The following is a 14,664-nucleotide window of genomic DNA, read 5'->3' on the forward strand; positions in this document are numbered from 1 at the left end:
CATTGGTAGTTCTATTGGTACCATAAGGACCTAACGAAATGTATGGACTTGAACGAGGCAAGAATAATACTTGCTACTAATCTCTGAGACCACTGGAGGAGGATAAGACGAAAACAGATTTCGCATCTGGTGGATGAGGTAATTGTGAAATTCCATTGAAGGCTGACCAACCTTCCATTTCTACGATTGTAGTATGTAAGTGTAAGTGTTTTCTAGAGGACCCACTGCAATATCTGTTGACGAGTAAGATGCCAGATACCGTACCACCTGCACTACATTACCAAATAAAAAACATAGGCCTCAACCCAGGATCGAACCATGGACCTGCTGCTTGCTAACCCAATACTCTATCCACGGCACCAGCCGTACAGCAGGATGACTGAGTGCTCACAAAGGTGCTTACCACACATGTGGTTACAGTGTTGCCAAATTGCCACTCTTTAACGTCCTTTTTCTGCCGGATGTACTCGCCGGACGAAATTTTGTGGTAGACTTTTTTTTTCAATCGCTGGCATATGAGGAGCTGCGCTGCGAAGCCCGAGTGCGCGAATTTCACTTCACACTGCATATTGTGTTCAGTAAGCAGAGGCGGGCTTGCAGGCATAGATATAAAGGGCAATGCAACTCTTTTATTTTCTAAATGCAGGTTGGTTTTATTCAGAATTCCAATACACCATATTATTTCCCATTCTTATGGCTACTAAACCCTCTTTTTCACCATAACCTCCGTTCAGTGCGATGGCCTTAAGCCACCTTACTGGGAGGGTCTGTATGCTCACATGGTATCACTCTTCTGGTCGACATTGAAGTCAGTTTCTTGCTGCATCAACAACCTCCCCGTCGTCCGTGTACTGCTTCTCACAGAGATCCTCGTTTATTGTGCCAAAGAGATGGAAGTGGAAAGGTGGGAGACCCGGGCTGTAGGGTGGATGAGGAAGAATAGTGCAATGCAGTTCTATGAGCCCCTGTCCAGTGTGTCAGATCGTGTGAGGCCTTACGTTGTCGAGGAGGAGGAGGAGGAGGAAGAGCTTGTTTGCATTTTTGTGTCACTGAAGAATTTCCCGAGGGTAGCACAATATGCTTCAGAGTTGATCGCTGTACTATGAAGGAGGACATCAAACAGTGTAACACTTCAGAATCGCGGAAGTCCATCACCATGAATTTACAAGCTTAGGGTGCGGCTTTGATCTTTCACTTAGCAGGAGAGGTGGTATGGTACCACTCTATGCACTGACGCTTCGCTTCCGATTCGAAGTGGTGAACCAACGTTTCACCGCCTGTGACGATGTTCGACAAGAACTTGTCACGATCAGCCTCGTAACGAACAAGTAATACCGTACGGATGGTCCTTCGTCGGCGGCGAGGAACTCAACATGCACACACATTTGAGTACCGCAACTGGTGTGTCAGCAGTATCAACAGAGACTTGTAGTTGTGCACCGAGGTCTTTGAGATCTGTCCATCATCTGGAACGAGATTATCCGTATGTTCCAACATTGCAGTAGTCACAGCTGTGTGCGACCGTCCTGCACGCGGGAGATCGGACAGGTGTGCGTGATCTTACTGCTACGACAACAGATGCCTCGTCCAACAACTCAGTGCTTTTGTTTGCTGCTAGGTCTTCGTAGACACTTTGTAAGTACCTAAGATGCTTTGCGAAGCTCTGGTTTTCCACCAAAAGGAACTCAGTGACAAATCTGTTTCGAACGCACCTCCGTTACAGACGCCATTTTGAAGACTATGAATAACGCAACCTTTTATCGGAAATTCATGAAACTGTAGGGGCTGAAGCACGAATATTCCTCTGTCCCAAAACAAATTCTGCATTTGTTAAACCTAAATTAGCGGAGAAAAAAGTTACACACTACTGGCCATTAAAACTGATACATCTAGAAGAGGTGCAGATGATAAACGGGTATTCGTTTGACAAATATACTAGAACTAGTATGTGATTACATTTTCACGTAATTTGGGTGCATAGATCCTGAGAAATCAGTACCCAGAACAACCACCTCTGGCCGTAATAACGGCCTTGATGCGCCTGGGCATCGATTCAAACAGAGCTTGGATGGCGTGTACAGGTACAGCTGCCCACGCAGCTTCAACACGATACCACAGTTCATCCAGAGTAGTGCATGGCGTATTGTGACGAGCCAGTTGCTCGGCCACCATTGACCAGACGTTTTCAGTTGGCGAGAGATCTGGAGAATGTGCTGACCAGGGCAGCAGTCGAACATTTTCTATATCCAGAAAGGCCCGTACAGGACCTGCAACATGTGGTCGTGCATTATCCTGCTGAAATATGGGATTTCGCAGGCATCGAGTGAAGGGTAGAGTCATGGGTTGTAACACATCTGCCGGCCGATGTGGCCGTGTGATTCTAGGCGCTTCAGTCTGGAACCGCGTGCCTGCTACGGTCGCAGGTTCGAATCCTGCCTCGGGCATGGATGTGTGTGATGTCCTTAGGTTAGTTAGGTTTAATTAGTTCTAGGCGACTGATGACCTCAGAAGTTAAGTCGCATAGTGCTCAGATCCATTTGAACCATTTGAACACATCGGAAATGTAACGTCCACTGTTCAAAGTGCCGTCAATGTGAACAAGAGGTGACCGAGATGTGTAACCAATGGCACCCCATACCATCACGCCGGGTGATACGCCAGTATGGCGATGACAAATACACGCTTCCAATGTGCGTTCACCGCGATGTCGCCAAACACGGATGCGACCATCATGAGGCTGTAAACAGAACCTGGATTCATCTGAAAAAATGACGTTTTACCATTCGTGCATCCAGGTTCGCCGTTGAGTACACCATCGGAGGCGCTCCTGTCTGTGATGCAGCGTCAAGGGTAACAGCAGCCATGGTATACGAGCTGATAGTCCATGCTGCTGCAAACGTCGTCGAACTGCTCGTGCAGATGTTTGTTGTCTTCCAAACGTCCCCATCTGTTGACTCAGGGATCGAGACGCGGCTGCACGATTTGTTACAATCATGCGGATAAGATGCCTGTCATCTCGACTGCTAGTGATACGAGGCCGTTTGGATCCAGCACGGCGTTCCGTATTACCCTCCTGAACCCACAGGTTCCATATTCTGCTAACAGTCATTGGATCTCGACCAACGCGAGCAGCACTGTCGCGATACGATAAACTGCAATCGCGGGAGGCTACAATCCGAAACGTGATGGTACGCATTACTCCTCCTTACACGAGGCATCACAATAACGTCTCACCAATCAAGCCGGTCAACTGCTGTTTGTGTATGAGAAATCGGTGGGAAACTTTCCTCATGTCAGCACGTTGTAAATGTCTCCATCGGCGTCAACCTTGTGTGAATGCTCTGAAAAGCTAATCATTTGCACATCACAGCATCTTCTTTCTGTCGGTTAAATTTCGCGTCTGTAGCCTGTCATATTCGTGGTGTAGCTGTTTTAATGGCCAGTAGTGTATTGCTTATTGAACGCCCCTCATATAATGGTATTTCACCCAAGTACATGAAAGAATTTACTCGGAGCTACAGGTTTCTCCGACACATTCACACACATGATATCCAAAAGTATGTAGTTAAAAAAGTGTGTCAATGTGTGCCTGCATGTACAGCGGAGTAGGCTTGGTTATGCGCATGTTGGGTAGCAGAGCCCAACAGGTATCCATGGCGTTACCACCTATGTCCGTGTTATTTACCAACGCAAACTCGATTTCCAAGCACTTCGCTGAGCACTATGCTCGAGCCTCTGCAGCGGAGAATTACCCCCCAGCCTTCCGCACTCTCAAATTTCGGATGGAAGGGAAAGTCTTCTCGTCCACTAGACGCCATATTGAACGCTGTAACGCCCCATTTACAGAGTGGGAGCTCCTCAGCGCCCTTGCACATTGCCTCGACACAGCTCCTGGACTGGATCGGATCCACAGTCAGATGATTAAACATCTCTAGTCCAACGACAAGTGATATCTCCTCATTTTCAAACAGATCTGGTGCGATGGCGTCTTTCCATCACAATGGCGGAAGAGCACAATCATTCCAGTGATCAAACCAGGTAAAAACCCACTTGGTGTGGATACCTATCGGCCCATCAGCCTCACCCAACGTTCTTTGTAAGGTGCTAGAACTTATGGCGTGTCAGTGGTTTTCTTGGGTCCTGGAATCACGTGACCTACTGACTCCATGCTAGGGCACTTTCCGTCGGGGTGGGTCTACCACTGATAACCTCGTGCCCTCGAGTCTGCCATCTGAACAGCCCTTTCCAGATGCCGACACCTTGTTGCCATCTTTTTTGATTTACGAGAAAAGCTTACGACATGACCTGGCGGCAACATATCCTTACCACGTTATATGAGTGATGTCTCTGGGGCCTGCTTCCGATTTTTATCCAAAATTTCCTATCGATCCGTACTTCCCATGTCCAAGTTGGTGACTCCCATAGTTCCCCCCATATCCAGCAGAATGAGGTCCATCAGGGCTCTGTATTGAGTGTGTATTTTTAGTGACCATTAACGGCCTAGCAGCAGTCGTAGGGCCGTCCGTCTCACCTTCTCTATATGCAGACGACATCTGCATTTCATACTGTTGCTCCAGTACCAGTGTACCTGAGCGACGCCTACAGGGAGCCATCTACAAGGCACAGTCATGGGTTCTAGCCCACAAGTTCCAATTTTCAGTCGCAAAGTCGTGTGTCATTCACTTCTGTGTGTGTTGTGCTGTTCATCTGGAACCAGAACTTTACGTTAATGACGATCCACTCACTGTAGCGGAAGCGTATCGATTCTTAGGACTGGTTTTCGACGCCTGATTGACTTGGCTTTCTCATCTTCGACAGCTTAAGCGGAAGTGCTCTCAGCACCTCAATGTCCTCCGTTGCCTGAGCAACGCCAAATGGGCTGCAGATCGCTCTTCTGTGATGCAGCTCTACAAAGCCCTTGTTCAATCCCACTATGATTATGGGAGTCTGGTTTATGGTTCGGTGGCGCCCTCAGAGTTGTATTTACTTGACCCAGTGCACCACTATGGAGTTTGACTAGTGACAGGAGCCTTTAGGACGAGTATGATGGCCAGCATCCTGATGGAGGCCGGAGTCCCTCCATTGAAGTTTAGGTGTGCACAACTGATCGCCAGTTACGTTGCACACATTCGTAGTTCTCCTGCACATCCGAATTACCATATCACTTTCCCAACCACTGTGGTTCATCTCTCGCATCAGCAGCCCCAGTCAGGGTTCATGATAGCAGTTCGTGTACGATCGCTTCTGTCTGGAGTCCTTCTCTTTACCACCTCTAGTCGAGGTCCATTCACGTACGCCTCCATGGTGTAAACCTCGGCCAAAGCTTCACCTGGACCTATCACATGGCCCTAAGGACCCAGTTACTCCCGCGGCTCTCCGCTGCCACTTTCTTTCGATTCTTGACGTGTTCCTGGGCTCTGAAGTGATTTACACTGACGGCTCGATGGCTGATGGGCACGTTTCCTTCGCCAACGTTCAGAGGCCATATTGTACCCCATACCTTGCTCAATGGCTGCAGTGTTTTTACTGCTGACCTGGTGGCCATATCTCGTGCTCTTGGGCACATACATTTAGGTCCTGGGGAGTCGTGTACTGACTCCTTGAGCAGCCTACAAGCTATCGGCCAATACTAACCTCACCATCCTTTTGTAGCGTCTATCCAGGAGTCTATCTATGCCCTGGAACGTTCCAGGCGTTCAGTGGTGTTTGTGTGGACCACAGGTCACGTCTGAATCGCAGGAAACTAACTTGTTAACATGCTGGCCAAACAGGCTTATGGAGAGCGGCATTCCAATAACTGACCGGCATTCGTTATTACGCAGCAAGGTTTTTCGGCTTTGGGAGACAGAATGGCATAGTCTCAGTATGCACAACAAACTGCCTGCCATTAAGGAGACTACGACTGCGTAGAAGTCCTCCATGCAGGCCTCTCGCAGGTACTCTGTGGCTCTCTGCCGGCTCCGCATTGGCCATGGTTGGGCGACATAGGGCTACCTCTTGCACTGTGAAGACCCACCTCCGTGTCGGTGGGGCGCCCAGTTGACAGTGGCCCATATTTTTTTTGTACTGTCCTAGTTTAGCAGACAACGCCTCATTGGCTGATTTGGTTTTACATTTTATACGTGAGGGTGTGTTTTATCACTTGATATAAGTTTCAGCGCAGGTCCATTGTCTCTGTGTCCTCCACCCTTGTGCTTTTGGGGTGGAGGTTTTAATGTGTTGCAGAGTGACTGGCTTATCCTTTTATTTTTGTAGTCAGCCAGCCACGGTTATCTGCTCTCCAGTTTTACTCTCTTCTACCAGTTTCTTGCGTCTCTGTGTTTTACTTGGCCTATTTTCGTCCTTGTAGTGTTAGTTGGTCTTCTGTCGTTCTCGTGGTTTTCCTTCCTCTCGGTATTGCGCTGTGTGTCTAGTTTGTTTTATTCTTTCCCTTGTGGAATTACAATAGGAACAAGGAACCGATGACAAAGTAGTTTGGTCCGTTTCCCCCCTTTTAAACCAACCAACCAACTTTTAATTCATTTGAAGTGTATTCCATGTAATCATAATTTCGATTATTGTTTATACACAGAGCTTTGCACAAGAGCTTTGCACAAGAACTTTGCTTGGCGATTTTTACACTGCAGTAGCTGACTCTGGTCACATTGCTTTCCAATCTTAGTACGTTTCTTGTATTGTTTGGTGAAGAGATTCAGCCTCAGCGTTTGTTTTCAATCGCTGTTAAAAAGTGTATCATATTAAAAAAATCACACTTGCTTCAATATCTCAATCAATAAATCCTATAAACTGGGTGATTCTTCCGCTGTGTACAAACTCCAGGGATTCATCGATGAGGAGATACGAAACACACAAAATGCATAATGAACTTACATGCGGAAATTTTTGTTATTTATTTTATTCAAATGTACACTGTTACAGGGACCACAGTCTCATAGGCGCTGTACCATGCAGCCACAGTTACAGTATTTGTTGAAAACGGTTTCCATGTGTGTACACGCCGTAGCATGTTGTCTCACACGTTCCCATCAGCCAGGCTGTATCCAAACAGTGTCAAAGGCAGCATGAATACGCTGCTCCACTGTCTCCACATCAAGAATGGACTCTGCATACACAACACCTTTGAGATGGTCCCATAAACATAAATTGCACGGGTTGAGATCCTGTGAACAAGCAGGTCATGCAACTGGATCCCCCTCGTCCGATCCATCGACCAGTGAAGACACAACTGAGAAGCGTCCGGATGTTGAAGGTGAAGTGGGTTGGAGCACTATCATGTAGGGCGCACATAACCCTTCGAATCATCAATAGCTCTTCTTCCAGCAGAGGTGGCAAAGTCACCTGCAAGAAAGTCTGACATTTCCGGCCCGTTAGGCGACGTAGAAGGAAGACTGGTCCCACAATAAAGAGGTCCCAGCAGCACCCTTGCTGATCATTCTGTCACCATACAGTGGGGGTTCTGCATACAATCCTGCAGATGACTGTTATGAAAGTTGAAGATACCACTTGGTGTAGAGGTAGCCTCATCTGTGAATAGGATGGATGACACAAATCCCAGAATCGTGGGGAGCCTGGTGAAGAAACCAGTGACCAAAGTGATACAGATGTGAAAAGTCTGTCGCTAGTGAGCGCTGCACACACTGTAAGTGATGTGGTGGGTAACAGTTGGCATGGAGAATGTTCCACACGGTCGTCGGGCGGGTCCACTGTTTTGGCGGTTGCCTTCCACAGCGTTAGTCATTTTCTTCGACGTCTGGTGCCTTTTAAGACTTCTTGCATCCTGGAACGACACTCCCTCAGAAAAAGGGCGAAACACGATTGCAAACACTGAATGCTGTGGCTGTTGTCAGTGGGGATAGGTCTTCTCATACAACCGTGCTTCCCACAGACCATTGTCATTTGCCTTTGCGTAAGTAAACACCATTTCAGTAATCTCTCGATTCGAATACGGAGTAATTGTGTACAACGCTGTATCACATCCACTACAAGGTGAGTCAAAAGTTAATCGGACACAAGATTATCCATTGCTGTGGCCAGAGAGGGCGCTAGGGCGTGACGTATGAGGAACATTACCAGGAGATGATGCTTGCTGTAACTATGGGTGCATGGTACAGCACGTATTACATCGCAGTCTCTGTAACAGTGCGATTAAATAGTCTCTAGCATGGAAACCATGCATTACCGGACGTAAGCTCAATAGACTTTCTTGTTACGTATCCTCTCATCGATCAGTCAACAGAGTTTGTACAGAGTGGAAAAAAATCACCCTGTGTGTGTGTGTGTGTGTGTGTGTGTTGGTGGTGGTGGTAGTAGTAGTAGTAGTAGTAGTAGTGTAGAGTGTAAGACTAATGTTTCGCGCAGGAGCGGTTTTGGAGAAGACGAAACCAGGAGACTGATCGAGGCGTTCGAGGAGGGGGATGTAGAGGAGCTGCTGGAACTCATCGCGGCAGGGGCGGATGTGAGGACGAGGGATAGTGATGGGATGACCGCCCTGCACTTCTTTGCAGAGATGGGATACGTGGAGGTAGTGAGGAGTCTGGTGGAGAGAGGGGCATGAGGAGTCTGGTGGAGAGAGGGGCAGAGGTTGACGCCAGGAACAGCAGTATGGAGATGCCCCTGCACTTGGCTGCAATCGGTGGCCATTCACCTATTGTGCGGCTGCTGGTAGCGTGTTCCGCTGACGTCAACGCAAGGAATTGTTACGAGAGAACACCGCTGCAGTTTGCTGCGTGGCATGGGTACGAAGAGACGGCAGCGTTTCTGGTGGAAGCGGGAGCCGACACGGAAGCTAGGGATAAAGATGGGAGAACCTACCTCGACTGACCACCAGGATGTCAAATGGATGCCATCATATAACTAACAGTCCAATGAATATCTGTGATATAAAACAAATGATGCTTCACAACATGAGTTTTCATTATTTTTTAATTAAAGAATACAAAAAATTTTTTCATTTCTACCCATCATTATGTAGTGCATACAAATGCTCTAGGAACACTTCAACTAGTATGAAAATAGGAAATATCCATAAACAAATGTAAATAACTTTTCTTTTGAGGAAGCCGACTAAAAGAAAAGGTTTTTTGAGGATGTTGTGGGTTGGCAGGAGAGCCAACGCCGTATTATTAGAGGAAGCCGAAAGGCACGCGTTTTAGCTCACGCAGGCTGGCGTGACGTCTGGAACAGGACAAGGAAATTAGACTTTAGAAAAACGAACGTAGCTGGTGGAATACTTAACTTTAATCCATTAATGATGAGTGTCGCTCTTGAATGAACATGACTCAGTATCAATAGTAACTGGTAAAGGCGCCTTGCTAGGTCGTAGCAAATGACGTAGCTGAAGGCTATGCTAACCATCGTCTCGGCAATTGAGAGCGTATTTTGTCAGTGAACCATCGCCAACAAAGTCGGTTGTCCAACTGGGGCGAGTGCTAGGAAGTCTCTCTAGACCTGCCGTGTGGCGGCGCTCGGTCTGCAATCACTGATAGTGGCGACACGCGGGTCCGACGTATACTAACGGACCGCGGCCGATTTAAAGGCTACCACCTAGCAAGTGTGGTGTCTGGCGGTGACACCACAGAGGAATCTTTGCAAAACTCAACAATTAAAAAATATTCATTACCGATAGACACCAGTTCTGTCTGAAAATTGAATTTCTTCCAGTCTGTGAAATATACAAACAACTTAAAATAATGCAACCAGGTGACATTTTCGACAACCGCCTACGTGTCAACTGGTGAAAACCCAGGTATTTTCAAGGCGCAAATGGAGAAATAACGGTGAGAAATAATGGTCGTTTTAAGTATGTCACCTGGCTGATTTCCTGTAAGTTATTTCAACCGATCTCCTACATCACTTAATTACTGGAAGCAGGTTAGTAGGAGTATGTACAATGCAATGCTAACTTAATGTAAACTGTAGCTGTCCCCAGAAGTCTGCTATGTAAGGCACATGGTTAGAAACATATTCTGCTTTGAGCTCATACTGAATTTACTACTTTGTCTGCAGTATAGATGTGCACCAGTCTAACTGCACTGTTACACTGGTAGCCAAATTTACACCACACTGTAGGTCTATCATGCGCACTGGTTCCAGGGTTTACAATTAAAGTGCATCTCTACAAAAGTTGAGTGCGGGCTGTAATTATTATACGACGGTTATGGTAATGTGTTGATGCGGAACCGATTTACGCCGAAAAGAAGTTTCATTTGTGGCCACCAGGTATGACATACAAGATGTCATTTGACAACCCCTAAGGTGATAGAACGGTGTGGCTATCGAGAGGACGGACTGTGTGCTGTTAGTGAAACTGTTTTATGTGAATGGGAGCAATCACAGTGCTGCATTGAGAGAGTAACACTAATTGAAACATATGAGGAAAGGCACGATGTTATTAAATGGCTGAAAGAAGATAATGAAATTCGAAAACACAGGTGAGCTGTAACCCTGCTATAAGATTCCATTGAGAACCAAACAGAACACGTATTCCTCCATTCCGAGACGACTGGAGGCTGTTTCGAATTCCAACGATTTCCCTACACCGTATTAGCCATGGTGATGTTTATGGCGTTTCCGTAGTTTTGTCCAGCCTCTCTTTCTTCTTTTGGCCACACGGAGTGGCCACACACTTTGAGGCGCCATGTCACGGGTTGCGCGGCCCCCCCTGATGGTGGTTAAAGTTCTCCCTCGGGCATTGGTAGGTGTGCTGCTCTTAGCATTAAGTTAGTTTTAAGTAGTGTGTAAGTCTAGCGACCGATCGCCTCAGCAGTTTGGTCCCTTACGAATTCACACACATTTGAACATTTTTTCTCTTCTTTTTTGAAGCGGTTGGCCAATGGAATGATTTTTAATATCAAATATAACTCGTACTCCTTCCTTCTTCTGTTTACTTCTCAGAAAATATACGTTCGAATCTATTGATTTACTGAGGAGTATAATTTCCTGTGCCAACCTTCGACAGCATTCATGGTCTTCTGCTATTGGTTAAAAACATTCCACATTTAAATTCGACTTCATCAACTCTTTTTGGTAGGAGATATAACACTGCGGCACACTTGCGGCAGAGCAGTCGGACTTCCCTCTATCACTACATAACTCCGTTAATCACAGTTCTTGCATTTTCCTGCACAGGTAATCGTTGCAGTGAAAATTACAACTGGAAAAGGATGTTTCTGGGAACACAGTTTTCATAGCTTTAATTGTAGCAATTTCAAAGTGTAGCACCGCAGTTTTCGATGACGTTAAGTGCATCTTACTTTTCAATCCAGAAAGAAGTCTTTGTGTATATTGACTTTTGTCAGGTAGCAAAGCAAAGAAAAGAGGTAATACCTGTCTCACTTATGTTGTGCTTCTGATGTAAAGTGTGCTGGTGTGCATTTGTTCGAACAGTTTCGAACAACTCTGCAATATTTCGTCCATAAGAACTATTCCGTTTTCACGCGGGATTTTCTTTGCTTCTTCACAACCGAACATCAGGATTCTTTTATGAGGAACAGACCTATCGTCAGTTTTCAAAAAAGTGATACCGTAAGTAAATTTCAAAATGTTTTCACCCTGTTGAAGCTTGGAACTTATACTAACGTCATGGTCAGTCTCTATAGTTTCCCTTCTTGCTTTACACAATACAGTTTTGGAATTCTCATAATTTGGCTCCTTTGAGAAAAAAAATATAAACTTTCATCTTCAAATCTCGAAACTGCTCTTTAAAAATTTGGAACACAGGCACTATATTTTCTTCGTGACTCTTTTCCTGCAGCTACGCAATCGTTTCTTAATCTGCACATCTGCTTCGTCAGGTGGGCAAGAATGCTGCTCTTCAGCAATGATTCTGCCATTTACAGTTCTAAACCGCCTCGACACTTACTCCATTCGGAATTTGCAAAACATAGCTCGTATTCTCATCACATTACTTGTGCATCTGGTGGCAATGAGTATTCTTGAGAAGACAGTGTTTCCCTTTCGTTGTTCGAATTATTTCCATTACTAGTAGTGTCCAGATCTTACGTGTTTAGGCCTACGAAACTATACGGAAACGAAGACCTTCGACAAGGGCACCGCGCGACTGTCGGCGAAAACATATCCACCGTTGCTGATCGACTGACGTAAATCCGAAATCGGGGAGGCTCTCTGGTCGGAATAACTACGGTGTGAAACTGCCTTGGTCCATAGCCCCACGGTACCTGCGGCAGCCCCAAAGAGTCGGAAACACGACAGGTGGAAAGTCCACGTACCCAGCTTATTACCGTGAAACGCTCGCCTGTGGTACTTCTGTGAGAACACCTGTGGTGTGATAGGCACTGGAGACATTTTCTGATACAACGTATAGTCAAACCATCAGATTGGAAATATACTGTGCGACGAAGGCTAAAATAGTTGAAAGATGGAATCAGCATTCAATAATAGCACGCTTTTTCCCCACCACTAATTTTATTATATTTCATAAGATTACCTTTAATTAACTGCTGAGTTCTATGTTCCAGTGTAACGGACTTCCATCTAAGCACGTTGTGGCTTCTTTCCTCTTCCCCTCCCCCTCCCCTTCCACTCCACCCCTTCTACTGGTGAGTTTATTCGCTATTAAGATATGAACATGAATGTCGATGAATGTCGTCCTTTACAGATCATGTGAATACGTCAGCACATTGGCTTATATGGAGTTTCTCCCTCTGTATTTTGTGATTTTCCACTGTAGTTTACAATAGAGTATGAATTATGTTCTCACTATTTTGTGTACATACTTGGGGATATATATATATATGAGCACCCCCTCACACGTCTCCCCTTCCCCATCTCGTGGAACATTCCACTTTTCTGTAGACTATTTCGTGTTGTTCACAACGAAGACGCGGTTAATACAAAATAGTTCAGTATAAATTCATATTTTAGCTACATTATGTTATAGGTAGTCGCTGCTCATATGCATTAATGTCGCAAAACAGAGTGGACCTGACTTTATAACCGATGTTATTTGTATGGTGCAACTGTGATAATGTCCACTCCTTTCCTGTATTTCCCCTCTTTAACTGGATTGGTGATATTCTACGTTTTGTTACACTGATATGCGCTGAATAGTGTTTCTAGGGACATTTGCAATTCATGCATGTAATGATTATACAAATCACGTTTTATAGTGCTAGCTCTATCTAATCTACATTTGGCATTCATCTTATTACGTTTAGATAGCTATGGCTTTGTAATGTTATGTGTGCTGTATTTTTCTCATAAGTGTAAACGATCTCCTGTCTGATATATAAGAAGTCGACTTAGTTCTTTTTCTTTTTTGCAGGCGAAAGTGGTACTGCAATGAATCCAAGCTTACATACAGAAACAGAAAAAATGGTAAACAACGTTCTTAAAAGTAGTCATATCATTGACTGGCTTACAGCGAACGGTCAAACCCTCAGTGTTAAGCTTCCTAAGTGTCCATATTGATGAGAACTTAAATTAGAGTAAGCAAATTTTGGGAATTTTAAAGCAACCTGGTTCAGCCACTCTTGCACATAGAATCATTGGAAACCATGGGTAGCGACAAATCTGTAAGCTGGCATATTTGCCATATTTTCATTTTGTAATGTCCTGTGGTTTAATCTTCTGAGGTAACTCATGTTTAAGAAAGAAACTCCTCGTTGCCCAAAAGTTGGCCGTAAGAATAATATGTGATGCTTACTCGCGATCACCTAGTAAATGTCTATTTAAGAAGTTGGGCATTCTGACTTCTGCTCACAGTATCTTTAGTTCTTTGTGAAGTTTGTTGTAAATAATCCACTACAGTTCAAAAGTAACAATGTTATACATAATTACGGTACCAGAAGGAAAAATCATATTCAATACTCCACACTTAGTTGGTCTTTAGCACAAAATGGGGTACAGAATGTTGCAACTAAAATTTTTGATACCTTACCCAGTCGTATAAAATATGACACACAGTAACATAAAATTTGAAAACACACCAAAACTGTTCATTTTATTCCATAGAAGAACTTATGACTGCAGTGTGTAAAAAGTGATGGATAGGAATTAGTAACTCATATCCACGTATTTTTTAAAAAAACTTTTATGAAAGTTCAGCATGTAGCCATATTTACAAATTAATTTGTGATGTGTATGTAAACTAACTCATTCCACATCATTACGATTTATCATGCACATGATCCATGGAACATGAAACCAACCAACCAGTTATCGATATAAACAGTTATTTCTATATAAAGCGGTAGTGTCTTTGGTAATATCTTGGATATACGTTGGAACAGCTGTTTTGGACTTCAGTCTGCATGTGAACATGTCGAGACAATAATCTGATGTACATATTGGGAATTACGTGTATTCCCAACTGTTGGACGTTTAATACGTTCTTAAGGTATGTTGTACATGGGTCTACAACATGTATTATAAACGTTCTGTTCCCATTAATACAGATTATGATAGTATTTACAAATGGTTCTACATGTCGGCTAGTGGATTGATTCGTGTATCACATCTGTTGCAACATGAAAATACTGTAGGCTATATCAAATTGATAAATCTGTCATTTGGTGTGTTTTTATACAGATTTTATACATGCCCTAGTTAATCGAATTTTTCAACTGTTGTGGTCTTGAACTGATGGGTCTGTGAGATGTAGGGTGTTGTGAGGTGGGAATGTTGCTGTTGGTCAGCTGTCACCGT

The 14,664-nt window shown here is 44.7% G+C and overlaps 1 protein-coding gene across 3 annotated transcripts in view; it reads left to right on the forward strand.

Moving 5' to 3' along the window:
- LOC126238836 (speckle-type POZ protein-like) overlaps positions 1-13,847 on the forward strand; it is a 54,319-nt gene extending 40,472 nt beyond the window's left edge. For 2 of the 3 annotated variants that reach the window (XM_049947815.1, XM_049947816.1), the window contains exon 3: positions 8,359-8,871. In XM_049947815.1, coding sequence (XP_049803772.1) covers positions 8,359-8,554 — 196 coding nt within the window. In that variant the 3' untranslated portion in view covers positions 8,555-8,871. Of the gene's footprint in view, positions 1-8,358; positions 8,872-13,282 lie in introns of those variants that run through there. The other variant, XM_049947817.1, reaches the window with a different exon arrangement.
- The last annotated feature ends 817 nt before the right edge of the window (positions 13,848-14,664 follow it).

This window comes from Schistocerca nitens, chromosome 1 (genome assembly GCF_023898315.1).
Source record: "Schistocerca nitens isolate TAMUIC-IGC-003100 chromosome 1, iqSchNite1.1, whole genome shotgun sequence".
Classification (NCBI taxonomy): domain Eukaryota; kingdom Metazoa; phylum Arthropoda; class Insecta; order Orthoptera; family Acrididae; genus Schistocerca; species Schistocerca nitens.